At 39.0% G+C, this 19,917-nt stretch overlaps 2 protein-coding genes across 3 annotated transcripts in view; one reads left to right on the top strand and one right to left on the bottom strand.

Moving 5' to 3' along the window:
• exo1 (exonuclease 1) overlaps window positions 1-4,073 on the bottom strand; it is a 35,288-nt gene extending 31,215 nt beyond the window's left edge. The window contains exon 1 of one of the 2 annotated variants that reach the window (XM_061964652.2): window positions 3,970-4,073. The gene's annotated coding sequence lies outside the window, so the exon portion shown is untranslated. The remainder of the gene's footprint in view (window positions 1-3,969) is intronic. The other variant, XM_061964644.2, reaches the window with a different exon arrangement.
• Window positions 4,074-5,971: 1,898 nt separating this feature from the next.
• yipf4 (Yip1 domain family, member 4) overlaps window positions 5,972-19,917 on the top strand; it is a 29,511-nt gene continuing 15,565 nt past the window's right edge. Inside the window, exons 1-3 of the mRNA XM_061964674.1 lie at window positions 5,972-6,207; window positions 7,799-7,952; window positions 16,736-16,907. Coding sequence (XP_061820658.1) covers window positions 6,150-6,207; window positions 7,799-7,952; window positions 16,736-16,907 — 384 coding nt within the window. The 5' untranslated portion in view covers window positions 5,972-6,149. The remainder of the gene's footprint in view (window positions 6,208-7,798; window positions 7,953-16,735; window positions 16,908-19,917) is intronic.

The raw sequence follows: 19,917 nt of genomic DNA, 5'->3' as shown, positions 1-19,917 counted from the left end.
AAGCCGGAGTACCCGGAGGGAACCCACGCAGTCACGGGGAGAACATGCTAACTCCACACAGAAAGATCCCGAGCCCAGGATCGAACTCAGGACCTTCGTATTGTGAGGCGCATGTGCCAACGTGCTGCCCTCTCATGGAATTATAAAGCATTTAATCATTGGTATAGTGATATGGTACATGTTTAATGAAGTGTATATTGTCTTTAGCATCAATACACACTAAGACGGGGGACGCTACATTATGTGTTTCTTTAGTTGCGTGGTCGCTTTTTCCTGGCTACACAAATGGAAGCAATACATGTTAGTCAACTTCATGATCTGTTGTTAAACAAGGACTAAAAACATAAGATAATGTTGCACCTTTCTTATGACAGAGCAAAAAGTCTTGCTTGTCAAAGTTGTCCCATCAGCTGGAGGTTCCGCAGCGATCGTATCCAAAACAGCGGACTGTCGTTTGCGTCGGCGGGAGTGTCGCAAAGCCCATTTTCCATCCATCCATCCATTTTCTACCACTTATCCCTTTCGGGGTCGCGGGGATGCTGGAGCCTATCTCAGTTACAATCGGGCGGAAGGCGGTGTACACCCTGGACAAGTCGCCACCTCATCCCCCATTTTGATGTGTCTTTTGAATTAATGTTGGGTGAAAATAGCAGCATGTTTACGTTCAAACATACAGTAAGTCATCTTATAGCGTGTTTAAAGGCAGCAAGGCAGTGTTGTTGAGCTTTGGAAATGACAGCGCACAACCGTTACGTCGTCACGAGTCTCCGTTTGTGCCGTATACACGCATACGCTAAGCGGAGAGTTTGGGATCTCTACACTTTGGCCAGCAAAAGTCTGCGTTTTTAAAGACAAAAGTATGCGTCTGCGCGTGGACAAGAGGCCTAAACGCAGAGATAAGTATGCGTTTATTAAGTATTTGTGTTCGTGTGGACATGGCCTTGGCTACATGTAGCTGGTTACTGCCCACCCGTGGTTAAGAAACACGGGTCTAATACATTTGTTAATTGCTGTAAGTCCACATGTGCATGATATGCTCCTTGTTTGGTTTTCTTTTCAGTGTTAGTCCTATAAACCTTTTTTGTGAAGTTCTGATGTGGGCTTAAATATTTTAACCCTTGTGTGGTGTTCGGGTCTGTGGGACCCGTTTTCATTTTTTTATTAAAAGAAAAATGATACAATTAATTAATTTTTTAAACTGAGACTCACTGACTTTGGCTCATTTTCGGTGAAGAACATATATCAGATTACATATTTAATGATCACACACCATGCACCCCCCCCCCTACACATTTATATTACATATAAGATGTCCGGGCCCACTGGACCCGGGGCTAATAGAAGTGTGGAAATTGATGTTCCGTGTACCACGCACACACACACACACACACACACACACACACACACACACACACACACACACACACACACACACACACACACACACACACACACACACACACACACACACACACACACACACACACCAGGCCTAGACAGGGGGAGGACAGAGTGTAGGTACACAGAACATCAGAGGGTCAAATGTGCAAGAAAATGAGAGCAGACAGTGTTGACAAACATACTTGCCAACCCTCCCGATTTTCCCGGGAGACTCACGAATATCAGTGCCCCTCCCGAAAATCTCCCGGGGCAACCATTCTCCCGAATTTCTCCCGATTTCCACCCGGACAACAATACTGGGGGCGTGCCTTAAAGGCACTGCCTTTGGCGTCCTCTACAACCTGGCGTCACTTCCGATTTTCCTCCATACAAACAGCGTGCCGGCCGAGTCACATAATATATGCTGCATGTACACGCACATGAGTGAATGCAAGCCATACTTGGTCAACAACCATACAGGTCACACTGAGGGTGGCCGTATAATCAACTTTAACACTGTTAGGAATATGCGCCACACTGTGAACCCACACCAAACAAGAATGACAAACACATTTCGGGAGAACATCCGCATCGTAACACAACATAAACACAACAGAACAAATGCCCAGAACCCCTTACAGCACTAACTCTTCCGGGACGCTACAATATACACCCCCGCTACCACCAAACCCCGCCCCCACATCTCCCGAATTCGGAGGTCTCAAGGTTGGCAAGTATGTTGACAAACAACGTTGCAACCTTGTGTGGGAACCGCAGGTGCAGAAACACAAAAGAAGAATCCCTGTGGGATGCAGAAACTGGCAGAGAAATTTTCCGTGCAATGTTCATATTGTTGTTACTAGGGTTGTCCCGATCCGATATTTGGATCGGATCGGCCGCCGATATTTGCCAAAAAATGTGTATCGGCAAGGCATGGGAAAATGCCGATCCAGATCCAGTTTTAAAAAAAATACCGGTCCGTGTTTTCCAAAGCACCGATTTAAATAATACATTCCACTTTTCTGCTGCTCCCTAATATCCGTCCCGCATTTTCCAGCACACCTTCAACACATCCACAGGTCTGTGTCCTAACCGTCCTAATCGGAAGCGGATGCCGGTTCATGGTTCCGAAAGGCGAGCGGAAGTTACCGGTAAAAATGTCAGCTGTGTGGGATTATTTTACCCTACAAAACAAAACAGATGAAGAGGTGGAGTGCAAAACATGCCACAATAAAGTCAAGCGTGGTGGTAAAGTTGTAAGACATTTTAATACAACAAATCTGATCAAGCATTTAGCGAAATACCACCGTAAAGAATATGAAGAATTTCTAAAGAAAACTGACGAAAAGAAAAAGAAAGGTCCTACCCAACTAACTCTGACAGAAACATTCGTGAAGCTGAACAGTGCTAAAGCCCAGGGGATAACTAGAGTCATTGCAGAGGAAATAATTCTGGATGATGAGCCGTTACGTCTCGTGAGTAAAGTGGGCTTTCGACGCACCATCCAACACATCTCCCCATTATGCTCGGACTACAGTCAGTGGGGGCAAACAATTGAAGGGAGTGTGTAGATCGTTTTTTGTTTTTTTTAAGTTTACACTTGTTCAAGAGCAAGTATTGATGCTGAGTTATAGACATTTTATCCCACTCAGGTTGTTTGTGTTTTGCTTTTTTAAATAATGTTGACAGCATTATTATTATAACAACAGTTATACTGTTCACTTTTTTACTGTTCAATGATGCCATTTCTGTTTGTCATGTATAATTTTGTCTATTTTGTGTTTATCCTTGAATAAACAGGTCAGTTTGTTGTTAACAACCATTGTGTATTATTCAAACTCACCTAATTCAGATGGCTAATTGTTAAAACCCTTTTCAACATGAATCTGACAACTAAGTAGGCTAAAAAACTTTACATTTTAATACATGCTCGGATAGGCCAGTATCGGTATCGGATCGAAAGTGCAAAAACAACATCGGTATTGGATCGGAAGTGCAAAAACCTGGATCGGGACATCCCTAGTTGTTAGTCAGCCAGCGTTTGTGGGTCTGATGGACCCGTTGCATTTTGTGGCTTTTAATGCCTCACAATCAAACATTTTTATGTTAAAATACTGAACAGATGTTTATTGGAATAAGGTAAACATCTGTTCAGTATTTTTAACACAAAAACATGAAACATAACATTAAAAGCCACAAAATCCGACGGGTCCATCAGACCCACAAACGCTGGCTTTTTAAAATGGACCGAGGGCTCATTAAAAACAAGCTGCGGGCAGTAAAATGGCTCTCTTGCCGCACTTTGGACATCCCTGCGTTTGCTAATCAAAACTTGATACATGAAAAAAATATTTACGTGCAGGACTAGTGGGGTAAACTGTAACATAAATCAAAATGGTTTCATAGATGTAGATGTTGACGGAAGGAACACAACTTGACTCCACGGAAGTGTAAATGTCCATCACACGGTATAGGCTACGGGAGAATCTAGGACGGTACTTTTTCACTGGTCGTAATGAAAAATTAAGTCCGGTGGGTGAAAATTGGACAACATTTGCAATAAGGAGAGTTTAACGGGTGAAAACTTACCTACTGCCTCTCACTCGGTGTTGCAACGCGGTGGCAGGGGAAAGGACTGGAGATTCTAGTTTTAGCGGCAAAACGAGGGTTTTGTAAGAGCTGCTACAATTGGATAAAATGACACGCAGGGCGGAGCCATGCTTCGTGACGTCACATGGTTCATCACATGGTCTCATCAGGAGTCGTTTTGTTGTGAAGGGGAATGTTCTTCAGTAGTCGTTTTGTTGTGAAGGAGAATGTTTTACCCAAGTTTTAGGTGTAAGGTGTAGAAAAGACAAACAAGCAACTGCTTAAATTGTTTCATATGTATATTTGGCTTCATATTTGTCCTAGTTAGCTTCACACTGCGACAACGTTTTCTTGGACATGTTGGTGTTATTAATAGTGGTGTTCCGACCTTATAACCACACGTTTAGGGCAGTGATTGATTGATTGAAACTTTTATTAGTAGATTGCACAGTTCAGTACATATTCCGTACAATTGACCGCTAAATGGTAACACCCGAAAACGTTTTTCAACTTGTTTAAGTCGGGCTCCACGTAAATCAATTCATGGTAACTATGTCAAAATACTAATATTCTTAAATGGTCGTGTTTTTTTACATTATAAAATATATCGCTATACTTTATTTTTTCCGTGCAGTTGTAAGGTGACTTGCACGCTACCATGAATTGATTAACGTGGACCCCGACTTAAACGAGTTGAAAAACGTATTCGGGTGTTACCATTTAGCGGTCGGAATATGTACTGTACTGTGCGATCTACCAATAAAAGTCTCAATCAATCAATCAAACACACGACGTTTTTGTTTTTTTACATGTATTTACAATATTTATTGTTAAACAAAAACTAAAAGCATATAACGTGAATATGGCATCATTATCAATAGAGATGTCCGCCGATAAATGCGTTTAAATGTAATATCGGAAATTATCGGTATCGGTTTTTTAATTATCGGTATTGTTTTTTTGTTTTTTGTTTTTTAAAATTGTTATTAAATCAACATAAAAAACACAAGATACACTTACAATTAGTGCACCAATCCAAAAAAACTCCCTCCCCCATTTACACTCATTCACACAAAAGGGTTGTTTCTTTCTGTTATTAATATTCTGGTTCCTACATTATATATCAATATATATCAATACAATCTGCAAGGGATACAGTACGTAAGCACACATGATTGTGCGTGCTGCTGGTCCACTAATAGCACTAACCTTTAACAGTTAATTTTACTAATTTTCATTAATTACTAGTTTCTATGTAACTGTTTCGTTTTACTTTCTTTTTTATTCAATAATTTTGTATTTATTTATTTATCTTATTATATATTTTTTTAATGTACCTTATCTTCACCATACTTGGTTGTCCAAATCAGGCATAATAATGTGTTTATTTCACGACTGTATATATCGGTTGATATTGGTATCGGTAATTAAAGAGTTGGACAATATCGGAATATCGGATATCGGCAAAAAGCCATTATCGGACATCCCTAATTATCAAGTAAAAGTCAAATGTGAGATATTGCAAATAGAGAAATGTGAATAAGAAGAGTAAAGTACACAAAAGGTGTATTGCTTGATTGATTGAGACGTTTATTAGTAGATTGCACAGTACAGTACATATTCCGTACAATTGACCATGTAACACCCGAATAAGTTTTTCAACTTGTTTAAGTCGGGGTCCACGTTAATCAATTCATGGTAAACAATAAATTCAGGAAAAATTCGTCAAAAACAAGAGGTTTTCTATATATTTTTTGTTTGTTATTCTGAAAAACATTTTCAGAATTTTATTTTATTTTTTTCATTTCTTAGGTTTTCCAAAAATAATATTTTTAGATAGTGTGTCATTATAAAATAAATGTTATTTTGAGTACAAAAAAGCATGAAGAAGTGTTATCATCAATAGCAAAACGGCGTTTGGGAAATTCGACTTTCGAAGGGTAAATCATCATAATATGATCTTAAGACGTGTCACTTTGTGTGTCACATTCCCCAACGTCCCGTACACTTCCGGCTTCCGGTTTCCTGCCGTCACAGAATCGACATCGAAAACAAGATGCGATTGTCATAACTCCCCAAATATCTGTGATCACCGATCAATGACACCAATCACCTGGGATCATCGGCAACTGTGTTCTTCGAATGCTGTTTTGTAGGATCGATGCATTCAAACTGACACGATGCAGTTTTCTCCGAACAACGGAGACTTTACGTTCGTCTCCTCGACAGAAGCGCAAGGTAAGCTAATGCTAGTCGAGCTACACGGCGAGCATAGCAGGCCAAAGATTAAATCGCTGGGCGTCCTAGCACTGTTATCATCTTCTCTGAATTTGCCCGTACTTTGCTTTTTTAAGGTATTGTCCCACAAATGTAGAGAATAGTTTGTAGAAGAACTGCTATGTGTAGTAGAATTGACAGTGTGTTAACTAAGTTTTCTGTCGACGTGCAGCTGCATACAATTCATATGAATACATTTATGAATTATTAATATGTATACAGTCCCTCACAAAAGTGAGTGCAACCCTCACAGAAGAGGGGGACTATTTAGTTGTAAGACTGTCATTTACAGTGTCAAGCTCGTATGAATAACAGTGAAAGTTTAGTCTCTCAAACTACACTATATTGCCAAAAGTATTTGGCCACCTGCCTTGACTCACATATAAACTCGAAGTGCCATCTCATTCTTAACCCATAGGGTTCAATATGATGTCGGTCCACCTTTTGCGGCTATTACAGCTTCAACTCTTCTGGGAAGGCTGTCCACGAGGTTGCAGGTTTATAGGAATGTTAGACCATTCTTCCAAAGGCGCATTCACACTCACACACTGATGTTGGTCGAGAAGGCCTGGCTCTCAGTCTCCGTTCTAATTCATCCCAAAGGTGTTCTATCGGGTTCAGGTCAGGACTCTGTGCGGGCCAGTCAAGTTCAACCACACCAGACTCCATCCATGTCTATATGGCATACTTGCCAACTGTCTCGATTTTCCCGGGAGACTCCCGAATTTCAGTGCCCCTCCCAATAATCTCCCAGGGCAACCATTCTCCCGAATTGCTCCCTATTTCCACCCGGACAACAAAATTGGGGGCGTGCCTTAAAGGCACTGTCTTTAGCGTCCTCTACAACCTGTTGTCACGTCCGCTTTTCCTCCATTCAAACAGCGTGCCGGCCCAGTCACATAAAATATGCGGCTTTTACACACACATAAGTGAATGCAATGGATACTTGATCAACAGCCATACAGGTCACACTGAGGGTGGCTGTATAAACAACTTCAACACTGTTACAAATATGCGCCACACTGTGAACCCACACCAAAGAAGAATGTGCGAGAGCCTATCCCAGCTGCACATGGGCGGAAGGTGGGGTATACCCTGGACAAGTCGCCACCTTAAACATAAATAAACATATATTACTATGATTAATTGAAACTGCAAATAAATATATATATATATATTTGCGTAGTGTTTTTTTTTATACAAGTTTTGATTTATTTATTTTGTTTCAATTTTTCTGCTTGTATTTCAATCAATCAATCAATCAAAGTTTATTTATATAGCCTTAAATCACAAGTGTCTCAAAGGGCTGCACAAGCCACAACGACATCCTCGGCTCAGATCCAACATGTCTTTTATTTGTTTGTTTTTAATCATTGTAGTATGTGTTTGTTCTGTGATAGGAATCCCCCTGGGTCTGAAATAAATGACGATAATATAATAATATACATAATCCTATTAAAGCGTTTTAATTGAAAAACATATATATAGGTGTGAAGGGAGAGATAAACTATAGTGACTCTTTTTTTTCTCTCAATTGTTTTCTCCTCAACAGAGCTGAGTGGCACAATCGCTGCCCCCGACATTCAAGTAAATATGGGCAGTGACAGTGGCAAAGATCCATATGCCACTGCTTTCCTGAGGCAGCGAGGCTATGGTTGGCTGCTGGAGGTAGAGGAGGAGGACAACGAGGAGAGCAAACCACTTTTGTAAGTCAATATTTGTCTGAGTGGTATGCTGCTTTTGTTGTATTATGTTTAGGAACAGGCTGTGTTTACTGACAACTATTTACTTTTATAGAACTGCAATAGGTGGAAATAGTTGCACGTGATAGTCAGGTGTGTCCCGAGCCTGTAGTTTTTAACAAAAAAACTGGTTTTCATGAACTTGCATATGAAACGTCCGATATAAGTGCTTTGAAACAAACAGCGTGTTTACCAGTGCAACGCTGTACAGCCAGTTAACATCTAAGGTTGGTCTTTTCTTGTATTTTAGTCAAGTTGTTTACAAAAGGTAAACATGGTAGGCTATAGGCTTCTAGGAGCTAGCAGTTACACAACAGCTAAGCACACAATAGCACACAAGCTATACGTAATGGTGTCCTTCATTGAACAATATTGCAGTCTAAAACAGCACATTTGTCAATATAAACAAGTATCAAATATTTACATTTTTGCACTTTATTTCTTTATTGAAAGAAAATTCTATGAAGAGAAAAGTTGTTTGCAAATGTGGTTACAATGCTAAAAAATGAAAAGTTAAAGCTAAAAAAATAAATATACTTTATTGAGTTAACATTATTTCTTTATAGGGGGAAAGATGTGATGTTATGAGCTAGGAATATAACAACTACACTACCCAGCATGCAACGGGAGTGACGAGCATGCAGCTAAGAATGAGGTTATGAGCACGCTGTGAAAGTAAACGTCAAGAACTCAGCCAACACGCCTCGTCTACATTATTTATAATTAGACAGACAACACATACAGTATACAGTGTGATTTTGTTTTGTTTACAAGGAAAGAAAAACAAAAGTTAAAAAAGGAAGATGTCATATGTATGTGCTGCAATTGCTTTAAGAACGTTGCGACAGCTGCCGTAAAGGAGGTGCGTTGCTAGCCTGGTTGCTATGTTTCCGGTTGGTCGTAAAAGTGTTCGTCATGTGTTTGTATCCTGCTCAAATCTCTCAGTAAAGTTATTCATTGGATTATACCTTTTGTTTTGAACTTTATTACACCTTGGAGCGCTTTTTCCGGTCCATTTTTTTCCTGCTTTCCCTATCTGCACCTAATGACTGAGCTACGTGACGTCATTTCTTGTGATGTCTCAAAGGGCAGTTCTGGTTGGGACGGGAATGGTCCCAGGGATTCGAATAAAGAACCAACTCTTTTTCTTTACTAGAGTGGTCTCGATAACGGGTACCGGTTCTCAAAAAGGGATTCGAGTCCGAGGACTCGGTTGTTTTCTTATCGAACGACCAGGAAAACCAGTTTCGAGTATCATCCCTAGTAACCTGTATAATAACCAAACTGTAGCGACATTGTTATTGAAAGAGCGAACACTGAGGAACTCTTTTTCTAGCGTACTAACACGTCGGCGTGTTACGGTATTAGCTGTAAAAGATAACTTCGGCAAGAGGCAAATAGGCTAGTTTCTATGTCAGCACGAAACACGTTTGAGTTTATAATTCACAACACACTGCAATAAGATACCAATCTATACTGACTGAAAAACATGAACAATCATATTACAGTATCTGTAAAGTATTAGCCCACATTTCATGTTTTGTTTGCACACAGCGAGCCTGACAGCGTATGTACTGTAGTTCTGATAACACGCATGACGTGCTGCGTGTATCATGATCAATATAAAATGTGACTCACTCGATGGACAGGGAAGTTTTTTTCCAGTTAATTATGGGGAAGCACTCCATTTGTGTCAAAGAAGCTTGGCTTCAAGTTCCACGTTTTGCAGCTTTGATTTACTTTCACCTCACTCTCTCAGCTTCTGTCTGCGCCAAAGTCTCACTCTTCCTTCGTACTGACTTCTAGAAGCAGTAGTTCATCTTCCATAAATTCAGATTCAGAAAGATAGGGTTGTCCGATTATATCGGACGGCCGATATTATCGGCCGATAAATGCTTTAAAATGTAATATTGGAAATTATCGGTATTGGTTTTAAAATTATCGGTATCGGTTTCAAAAAGTAAAATTCATGACTTTTTAAAACGCCACTGTGTACACGGACGTAGGGTGAAGTACAGAGCGCCAATAAACCTTAAAGGCCCTGCTTTTTCGTGCCGACCCAATCACATAATATCTATGGCTTTTCACACACACAAGTGAATGCCAAGCATACTTGGTCAACAGCCATACAGTGTGACTGAGGGTGGCCGTATAAACAACTTTAACACTGTTACAAATATGCGCCACACTGTGAACCCACACCAAACAAGAATGACAAACACATTTCGGGAGAACATCCGCACCGTAACACAACATAAACACAACAGAACAAATACCCAGAACCCCTTGCAGCACTAACTCTTCAAACACTACAATATACACCCCCCGCTACCCCTTACTCCTACCCCACATCAACCCTCCCAACCCCGTCCACCTCAACCTCCTCATGCTCTCTCAGGGAGAGCATGTCCCAAATTCCAAGCTGCTGTTTTGAGGCATGTTAAAAAAAATAATGCACTTTGTGACTTCAATAATAAATATGGCAGTGCCATGTTGGCATTTTTTTCCATAACTTGAGTTGATGTATTTTGGAAAACCTTGTTACATTGTTTAATGCATCCAGCCGGGCATCACAACAAAATTAGGCATAATAATGTGTTAATTCCACGGCAGTATATATCGGTATGGCTTGATATCAGAATCTGTAATTAAGAGTTGGACAATATCGAAATATCGGATATCGGCAAAAAAGCCATTATCGGACATCTCTAGTTGTGAATCCTCATTTGTCAAAAAATAGTTGTCTTTGTTGTTTGTTACCAAGTCTGCCATGATTTGGAAACACACTCGCGTTTATGTATCCCGAAGGGGTTGTTGCCAAAAATCAGACGTGCGCTGCTATGGAAACGGAAATAAATGCGCCAAAGAACTAGTTCTGGCAATGATCAAAATGACCAAAATACGGTAAATATTATACATATTAGATATTGTTATGAACGTGTCTGTTACTACATTATATAAAGACTTGCAGTGTGTATAGAAAACGTTGATGGAGGGTTTTGAACGGTTACTCCCATTAGCTGCATATTTCAAGCATTTTTATATCATCTTTAAAATCCTCAAGAGAAAAAAAAAGTACGTGTTCTTGTCTCTCATAATGATTGTGAACAATAGGCAAAATTCCAAAAAAGTGCAGTTCCCTTTTAGGTTGTTTTTAATTTTTAAATTGTTTTGTTTTTTGGAAACGTCTGACCAGTAGCAACTTAATGTTTTATAAGGCACACATTTTCTGGTTAATTTAGCACAAAAAATATCAGGGGATTTCGCAAACACCTTTATTACGTGTGTCTAACGCTGCGGGTCAGAGGAGCATCAACATTTGCATTTCAAAATATGGGAAATCTGCGAGGAAAATTGGTAAAAATGTGGGATTTCCCTACATTACAATTACCTACCATCTACTAAATTGTATAAAATGTTATAGCAGTTTATGGATTTAATACAGTTTAAGGTTTTCTCATGAGGAACCCTGTAATATTGCCGCATTTAAATAAAAACAATTCTGGGCTCTTTCACATAGCTTTTAGATGAGACATTTTTTAGCTGGCTGACATATTTTCTTCCTGGATGTTACAGAAAGTATAAGAATGTGTGAACTGCTGCCTGCTCTTCTTTACTTATATAATATGTCTACTTTTTGTCAAGATATTTACACAAAGTTTCGATTTTTGGCAGATGTGTCTCTTCTGACATTTTTATGTCCATCCATCTCTGTTGCGTTATTTGATTGAACGATAGAACACGAAACTCACGGCGCTCCTTTAATGAGCCCACACGTCGAGTGTTGCGGAGGAGGCTTTGTCGAGTGACTCCATCGCTGCTGTAGCGAAAACATACAAAACGGGACCGGTAAAACGCCAGGAAAGAAGGAAAAAAATGGATTTCCTGGCAAAAATTAGAAGTAGACAAATAAGAAGAATAGACGTACTGTAGGACAGTGGTTCTCAAACGGGGGTACGCGTACCCCTGGGGGTACTTGAAGGTATGCCAAGGGGTACGTGAGATTTTTTTTTAAATATTCTAAAAATAGCAACAATCCAAAAATCCTTTATAAATATACATAAAAACCTATCTTTTTTTCCAAATAGTTCAAGAAAGACCACTACAAATGAGCAATATTTTGCACTGTTATACAATTTAATAAATCAGAAACCGATGACATAGTGCTGTATTTTACTTCTTTATCTCTTTTTTTTCAACCAAAAATGCTTTGCTCTGATTAGGGGGTACTTGAATTTAAAAAAAATTCACAGGGGGTGCATCACTGAAAAAAGTTTGAGAACCACTGCTGTAGGAGACCAGAAAGGGGGGCGTGGGCGTGGGCACGTCCGCTCTTTGGTGAAAGCAGCTGAGGACAAGAACTCAAATAAATGCCCTGTCAGATATCAAAACATATTTGGGGAGAATTATCGACAATGAGAGCAATTTTTATTTTTAAATGAATTTTAAAAAATTAAAAAAGGAATTTTTCTCATGCAATGTGAACAGGCTTTTGATTGAGAAGTGACAGTCACTATTTACTTCACTAATTATTTGTTTAATACTAGATAATGGTGTCGTATATTTGTATCTGCTGATGTAGTTGTGTAAAAAAAAAAAAAAAAAAACCTGATATATGTCAAAATGCCAAACATCGGCGTGGATAATCGATCTCTAATTGTTAGTATATTAATTTACAATTGAATATTGTGAATAAGTTACCATTGTTTCCTTTAGGACACGTATAGGCAAGCTTGACTTTGGACTTGACTTGTTACAACAGAATAAACAGAAGTAGCGTGTGCACATGTAACAGAAGGAGATGGTGTGACTGTACATGTTCCTCATGCCAGCTGAGCTGTCTGCTTGATATGTGGCCAGGATTGAGCAACAAACAACGTAATGCAACATTCAAACATATTTTCAAAACAAGCACAAAAGCAGGCCTCCACAGTCCTAGCAGTGGTAATCCCACGCAGTCCAGCCCCGCACACACCAGGCTCAATCCACCACTGGATCGATGTCTCCACTGTTTGAGAGTTACCATATTTTCCCGACTATAGGGAGCACCAGTATATAAGCCGCACCCATTTAAATTTAGAAAAACATTTTTTCTATATGTTAGCCACACCAGATTATAAACTGCAGATATGCCGTACTATAAGATGCGGATATATCAATGTAAAATGAGTTATTTACACAGAAAGATTATGTAAATGTTTATTTACATACCAAACGGTGGTGTAACACAACAGTAAAACGGCTGATCAAACAAAACATAAGTCATCATCATGGACCCCTCAGCTGCGAGAGCTAGCTCTCCAATCAGATAAACAAACTCAATAAGTCCACGATGACGTTTTGGAGAATTTAATGAGGAATTTGCGAAACTGGAATAATACAAAAAGAATGCCACTGCAAGTTTATGATGCTAACACAGACACTCGTAAACATGTTAGCATATTAGCTAATGCTAACCACGCTAGGGTAATTACATTACCATAGCACGTACAAATATGCATGAAAACACTCCTACAGACATTACACACGGAACGGTTTAGAAAGTATGAATAGTTGTATTTATATTGTAAAACTTACAAATGTTGCTTGATGTGATGAATGGAGAATCCATACGAATAGAACGCTATGGACGGCTAGAAGACGGCACTTGTACTTCCGGTTTAAAGCATTAAACGGAAGAAAACACAGTAGACATTCACTCCGTGCAAAAGATTGCGCCATAGCACAAACAATAACTCACCTTTTCAGTGTCACTGCTCGTTTTCAATGAATACGTTATAGCCGTTAGCGAAGAAAAATCCATAAATTAGCCCCACCGTTTTATAAACCGCAGGGTCCAAAGCGTTGGGAAAAAAGTAGCGGCTTACAGTTTGGAATTTACAGTAAGTCCAGCAGCGCTAAACAGTCAACATCAATGACAAAAAAGATCAGGAAATCCTGGCTAACGTATCTGATTCGTGATTTATACGTGATACGTCATTGTTGAGGACAAGAGCATTGCCATTAGTTCCAATGGATTTCTATGGAACTAAGGGCTTTCTACGGATTTCTATTCTAAAAGTTTTGTATTCATATTTTGTGCAATATTTCATACAGAAATACACCTATGTATGCTTTTTTTGGTGCTATTTTCCATGTATAAACACATCTGTTAATGCTAACTACCAGTGCAATAGGACTATGTGCAATAATACTAACACTTTAACTTAGTAGGTTATGGGGCTGTATTTTCTTATTTGAGCACACTTATTACAACAATTTAGCACACTTGCACTTAAGCACTTCTCCATCTTGAACTACTATGGTGACTTTAGCCTTGATCTGTCCTGAGCTGAGGTCATGCAGCAACCTACTTTCATATGGGTCTCCAATTTATTTTATTTTTATTACCGGTATATCTGAGTGTGTATTTTATTGTACTGTTTATTATGTCTGATGTTGCTGCTGTCTTCCTTAACTTTTAATGGACCCCATCTACATGCCAGGGACTGCAGATGGAAATAAGCTTTTGGCTACTATCTGGCACATGTACATTTTATATCGTTATTAATGTGCATTTTCCCATGTAACAAATATATACCAAAAAGCGACTTCCTATCAGGAGTTTTACTATACATCTATTAACAAGCTAATTGGTGTGTCTACTGCATACTTGCCAACCCTCCCGGATTTTCCGGGAGACTCCCGAAATTCAGCGCCTCTCCCGAAAACCTCCCGGGACAAATTTTCTCCCGAAAATCTCCCGAAATTCAGGCACACAATATAAACAGCGTACCTGCCCAATCATGTTATAACTGTAGAATGAGCAAGGGCGAGTTCTTGGTTTCTTATGTGGGTTTATTGTTGGGCAGTTTCATTAACGTCCTCCCAGTGCGGCAACAACACACAACAACAGCAGTCACGTTTTGTCTACCGTAAAGCAGTTCGTCTGCTGTAAACAGCAATGTTGTGACACTCTTAAACAGTACAATACTGCCATCTAGTGCATTTGATGAAAGCACTTTTTGCGTGCCACACAGCAATGCATCATCAGTGAGGGTGTTCAGCATGGTTAGAAAAATAGTGACAAATAGAACAAGGATGGACAATTCAACCCTTAACTCAACAATGAGTAGATGAGTGTTGTGTGTGTATATGTGTAAATAAATGAACACTGAAATTCAAGTATTTCTTTTTTTTATATATATATATATATATATATATATATATATATATATATATATGAAATACTTGACTTAGTATTTCTTATATATATATATATATATATATATATATATATATATATATATATATATGAAATACTTGACTTGGTGAATCCTAGCTGTAAATATACTCCTCCCCTCTTAACACCGCCCCCGCCCCGCCCCCTCCCCCCACCTCCCGAAATCGTAGGTTTCAAGGTTGGCAAGTATGGTCTACTGTGACAGACGCAAGTTAAAGGGGACCTACAGTATTATGCAAAACCAACTTTTAAGTTAAAGTTAAAATACCAATGATTGTCACACACACACTTGGTGTGGCGAAATTAATCTCTGCATTTGACCCATCACCCTTGATCACCCCCTGGGAGGTGAGGGGAGCAGTGGGAAGCAGCGGTGGCCACGCCCGGGAATCATTTTTGGTGATTTAACCCCCAATTCCAACCCTTGATGCTGAGTGCCAAGCAGGGAGGTAATGGGTCCCATTTTTATAGTCTTTGGTATGACTCGGCCGGGGTTTGAACTCACAACCTACCGATCTCAGGGCAGACTCTAATTTCTTACCTATTGGTGCCTGTTTTTGTGTATATGGGATCTACCATTGCTGCGTTTTGCTTTGTTTGTTGCACTGAACAAAGGTGTACCAAGTTAAATTAATTGTGGGTTAAACATACTTGACCAATAAAGCTGATTCTGACTCTGATAAGTACCGAATATTTAAAATCACACCATGGAGGCATGGCGGAGATATTTATAAAACAATGTTTCCTTCCTCCAAACGAGCCGTTTTGAATTTGCCCAATTTGTGACGTTTTTCCAAATTGTAATGTCAACAGATATCTCAATACATTTTATGGTAAAAATTCACCCAAAGTGCTTTGCATGAGTCCACCATTATAGTCGCACTGTAGTCAATAAGCTCCTTCTTTTTCGCTATCCTCTTGTTGTGGGGCAGACTGGCTCATACATGCACATGCATGCTCCGCTCTTGCCATTTCTAATGTAAAAAAATAGCGTATAGTTGTAACTTATATCTGTCAGTAGACTCGCCATGGAAGCGTTAAAAACTACAACATGGCTGACGGGGAGACTACGCAGTCGAAGTGGAGCCACGCAAATATGACCCCCCCTTACTGCGCATTTTGAAGAGACGGTCAGAAAGTAGCTCGAAGATGGTCTGTAAAACATAATCAATGCAAAATGTTGACCAAAAAAACACCATAGACCACAGGGAAGTGTTTTAGATGTAGAAAAAAAATAATAATAATAATTAATCGGACAAAATGCGTTTGGTAACAAATGCGTGACAGACCAATATCGGTCCCCGGACCGGTGGTTTGGGACCACTGCTGTAGGGTATGAATAATATCAAAGTAGTGGCACTAGTGGGCTCACTAGTAACACAGTTTTAAATGCATTATGTCAACTAGTATTTGTGTGTGTTGAAAAGAGATTTACCGGTGGACATTTCTACATTTCATATTGTTACTTTTATCCAGCAATGTCAATCTTTTGTTATCTTTAAAATGTGATGTTATGTGTGATCAGAGAGGAGCTGGACATTGACCTAAAGGACATCTATTACAAGATCCGCTGTGTGCTGATGCCAATGCCTTCATTGGGTTACAACCGGCAGGTGGTCCGAGATAATCCGGACTTCTGGGGCCCCCTCGCTGTGGTGCTGCTCTTCTCCATGATCTCCATCTACGGACAGTTCAGGGTGAGCAGATCATTCAGTGTTGACACCGATTAGTCTTTAGAACTGATGGCTGCTTCTCGTTTGTCAGTTGTATAGCAGGCTTATGCAAGAACCAGATCAATTATTTGAACAATTATTATTTTCATCATAATAGTATTTCTTTATTGATAAAGCTCTATTTGCATTGCAGTAAGATCAAAATCTAGTTCAGACATATAAATTGACAACACCTTTCAACATGTCTCCAAAAATTGTGAACAGTATTTACAAAGTGGTGCGCACATTCTTATGTCAACGTAAGTTGCGTAGAAAATGGCATACACAACTTTTCGACCCCTGTTTTTTGCACAAGCCAGCTTTACAGAGTAGACCCTGGGTTACTCACAGACATGTCAGAGATTTTGGTTTTATAATACATTCAAATCAAAATGTATACAGTACAGCTTTTGCATTACTAAATAAGCTTCTATTGTCCTTTTTAAACGATCAGAAGTCAGAAATAGCATATCTTCATAAGACATGTAGTTATCACTAGTTTACCCAAAATAGGGTAATTTCTCATACCAGCGTAATTTATGGATTGCAAATGTCTAATCCAGTGGTTCTTAACCTTATTGGAGGTACCGAACCCCACCAGTTTCAAATGCGCATTCAACGAACCCTTCTTTAGTGAAAAATTAAATGTTTTTTTTTTTTCAAATTCAAGGCAAAGTTACCGGTATATGTTTTTTTACTGGTGCACAAAATGAACCGTGCATAAGCATCACCTTGTTCAAAGAACAAAACCAACACAGTGCATGAACTCACAACAAATTACACACCTGCAAATCAGATGGAAATTAGAGGGAACGTTGTTTGGTGGTATCCATAATATGCCGATAGGGAGAAGTTTTTATTCTCACGATGAGTTGGGTGTCTTGACCTCCGCGGCAGAGGCTCCGCCGAACCTCTGAGGCCGACTCACCGAAACCCTAGGGTTCGATCCAACCCAGGTTAAGAACCACTGGTCTAATCCAACCTGCAGAAAGCACCATGTATGTGCTGTAAAGGGGTCATATTATGATTATTTGTCTATACACGATACACTTACTTGTGGTTTACATCAGGGATTCTTGACCTTTTTGACCTCAGAGCCCAACTTTTCTACTACACAAGGGTTTGGGGCCCACTCAAATATTAACACTGAATTAGTAATCTTACTCTTGATTTTAATCGTTTTTATTAATAATATCTAACCTACTTACAGTTTACAACCTTGTAAATGAAACCATGTGTTAATCAGGTCAGGCAGTAAAATAAGTACTAACCAAATATACTGCATAAAAAGGGACTCATATATGAAAGATGAAAAAATCAATTACATACAATTATGAAGTGCTAAAATAAATAAACTAAATTAATAATCAATATGTTTCTTAAACTGTCACAAAAATGTAAGTACAAATGAAAATAGAGCTTCATCACTTTAGTCATAATTTTTGCACTTAAAAGGGAACTTCACTTTTTTTGGAATTGTGCCTATCGTTCACAATCATTATGGAAAAACATAACGGATGGATTGTTTTTTAATGCATTCTAAATATTAAGCATAAATAAAAGATTGCTTACAGTGCAGCCATTGGGAGCGCCACTATTCCCCCCATAAAATCTGATAAATAATTATTCAAAAAGCGCCATCAATACTCCATTTACATTTCGTGACTTGAATATTAACCAAGTACCATATTTTTCGGAGTATAAGTCGCACCTGCCGAAAATGCATAATAAAGAAGGGAAAAAAATTATATAAGTCGCACTGGAGTATAAGTTGCATTTTTTGTGGAAATTTATTTGATAAAACCCAACACCAAGAATAGACATTTGACAGGCAATTTAAAATAAATAAAGAATAGTGAACAACAGGCTGAATAAGTGTACGTTATATGACGCATAAATAACCAACTAAGAGCGTGCCTGGTATGTTAACGTAACCTATTATGGTAAGAGTCATTCAAATAGCTACAACATATAGAACATGCTATACGTTTACCAAACAATCTGTCACTCCTAATCGCTAAATCCCATGAAATCTTATACGTCTAGTCTCTTACATGAATGAGCTAAATAATATTATTTGATATTTTACGGTAATGTGTTAATAATTTCACACATAAGTCGCTCCTGAGTATAAGTCGCACCCCCGGCCAAACTATGAAAAAAAACTGCGACTTATAGTCCGAAAAATACGGTATTAGTGATATTGTTATTATGATTGATCACGCAGACAAACTATTTATAGCGGCGACGTGATCACTTCCGTGTGTCCCTATGTTTACATCATCGAGTGGTTTGCTGTTTCCTCGCTTTCCTGCTCCCTGTAAGTTTATTGTAGATCATAAATCATGCCTGTCACTTAAAAAGTAGATGGCTGAGGATATAATCTGACAAGTTGGGACACTTTGACAGCCATTTAGGACCTGGAACTGGTTCTTTAGTCAAAATTTTGCATAGCTTGCCTTACAGACCTTCTTTAAGCCGCTTCTGACTGTTTGTGGGCGGTTTTATTTACGCACCAAAGTCCTCCTTGGCTTGGTCTCCACCCTATCAGCCATGTTGTAGTTTTTAGCGCTTCCATATCGAGTCTACTGACAAATCTAAGTTAGAACTATACGCTACTTTAAAAAAATGGCTACAGCAGAGGACTTTATAATGCATGTTAAGAATGTAACGATAAACGTTAATAATGATAACTGCGGTAAAACTCCCAATGGTTGGTATTACAGTTTTGAATTAAAGTTATTGATAAACTGCGATTGATAACTACACTTTGATAAACTATTGGACTGACTGGTGCCAGCTTAAATGCTAACATGAAAATAAGACACATTATCGTCTTTTCCCATTACGAAACAAGATAAAATTATATAAACATATTGCTGTCTGAGCAGCAAATCTATTCAATTGTGCACATTGAATCTACAAGCTGTGCTCTCTCAGCACAGAGTGATTGTTCCATACTCAGAGGCATATGAGACACGTGTTTTTATGGTGC

The sequence above is a fragment of the Nerophis lumbriciformis genome, linkage group LG02, assembly GCF_033978685.3.
Source record: "Nerophis lumbriciformis linkage group LG02, RoL_Nlum_v2.1, whole genome shotgun sequence".
Classification (NCBI taxonomy): domain Eukaryota; kingdom Metazoa; phylum Chordata; class Actinopteri; order Syngnathiformes; family Syngnathidae; genus Nerophis; species Nerophis lumbriciformis.
This window is presented reverse-complemented; position numbering and strand designations above follow the sequence as displayed.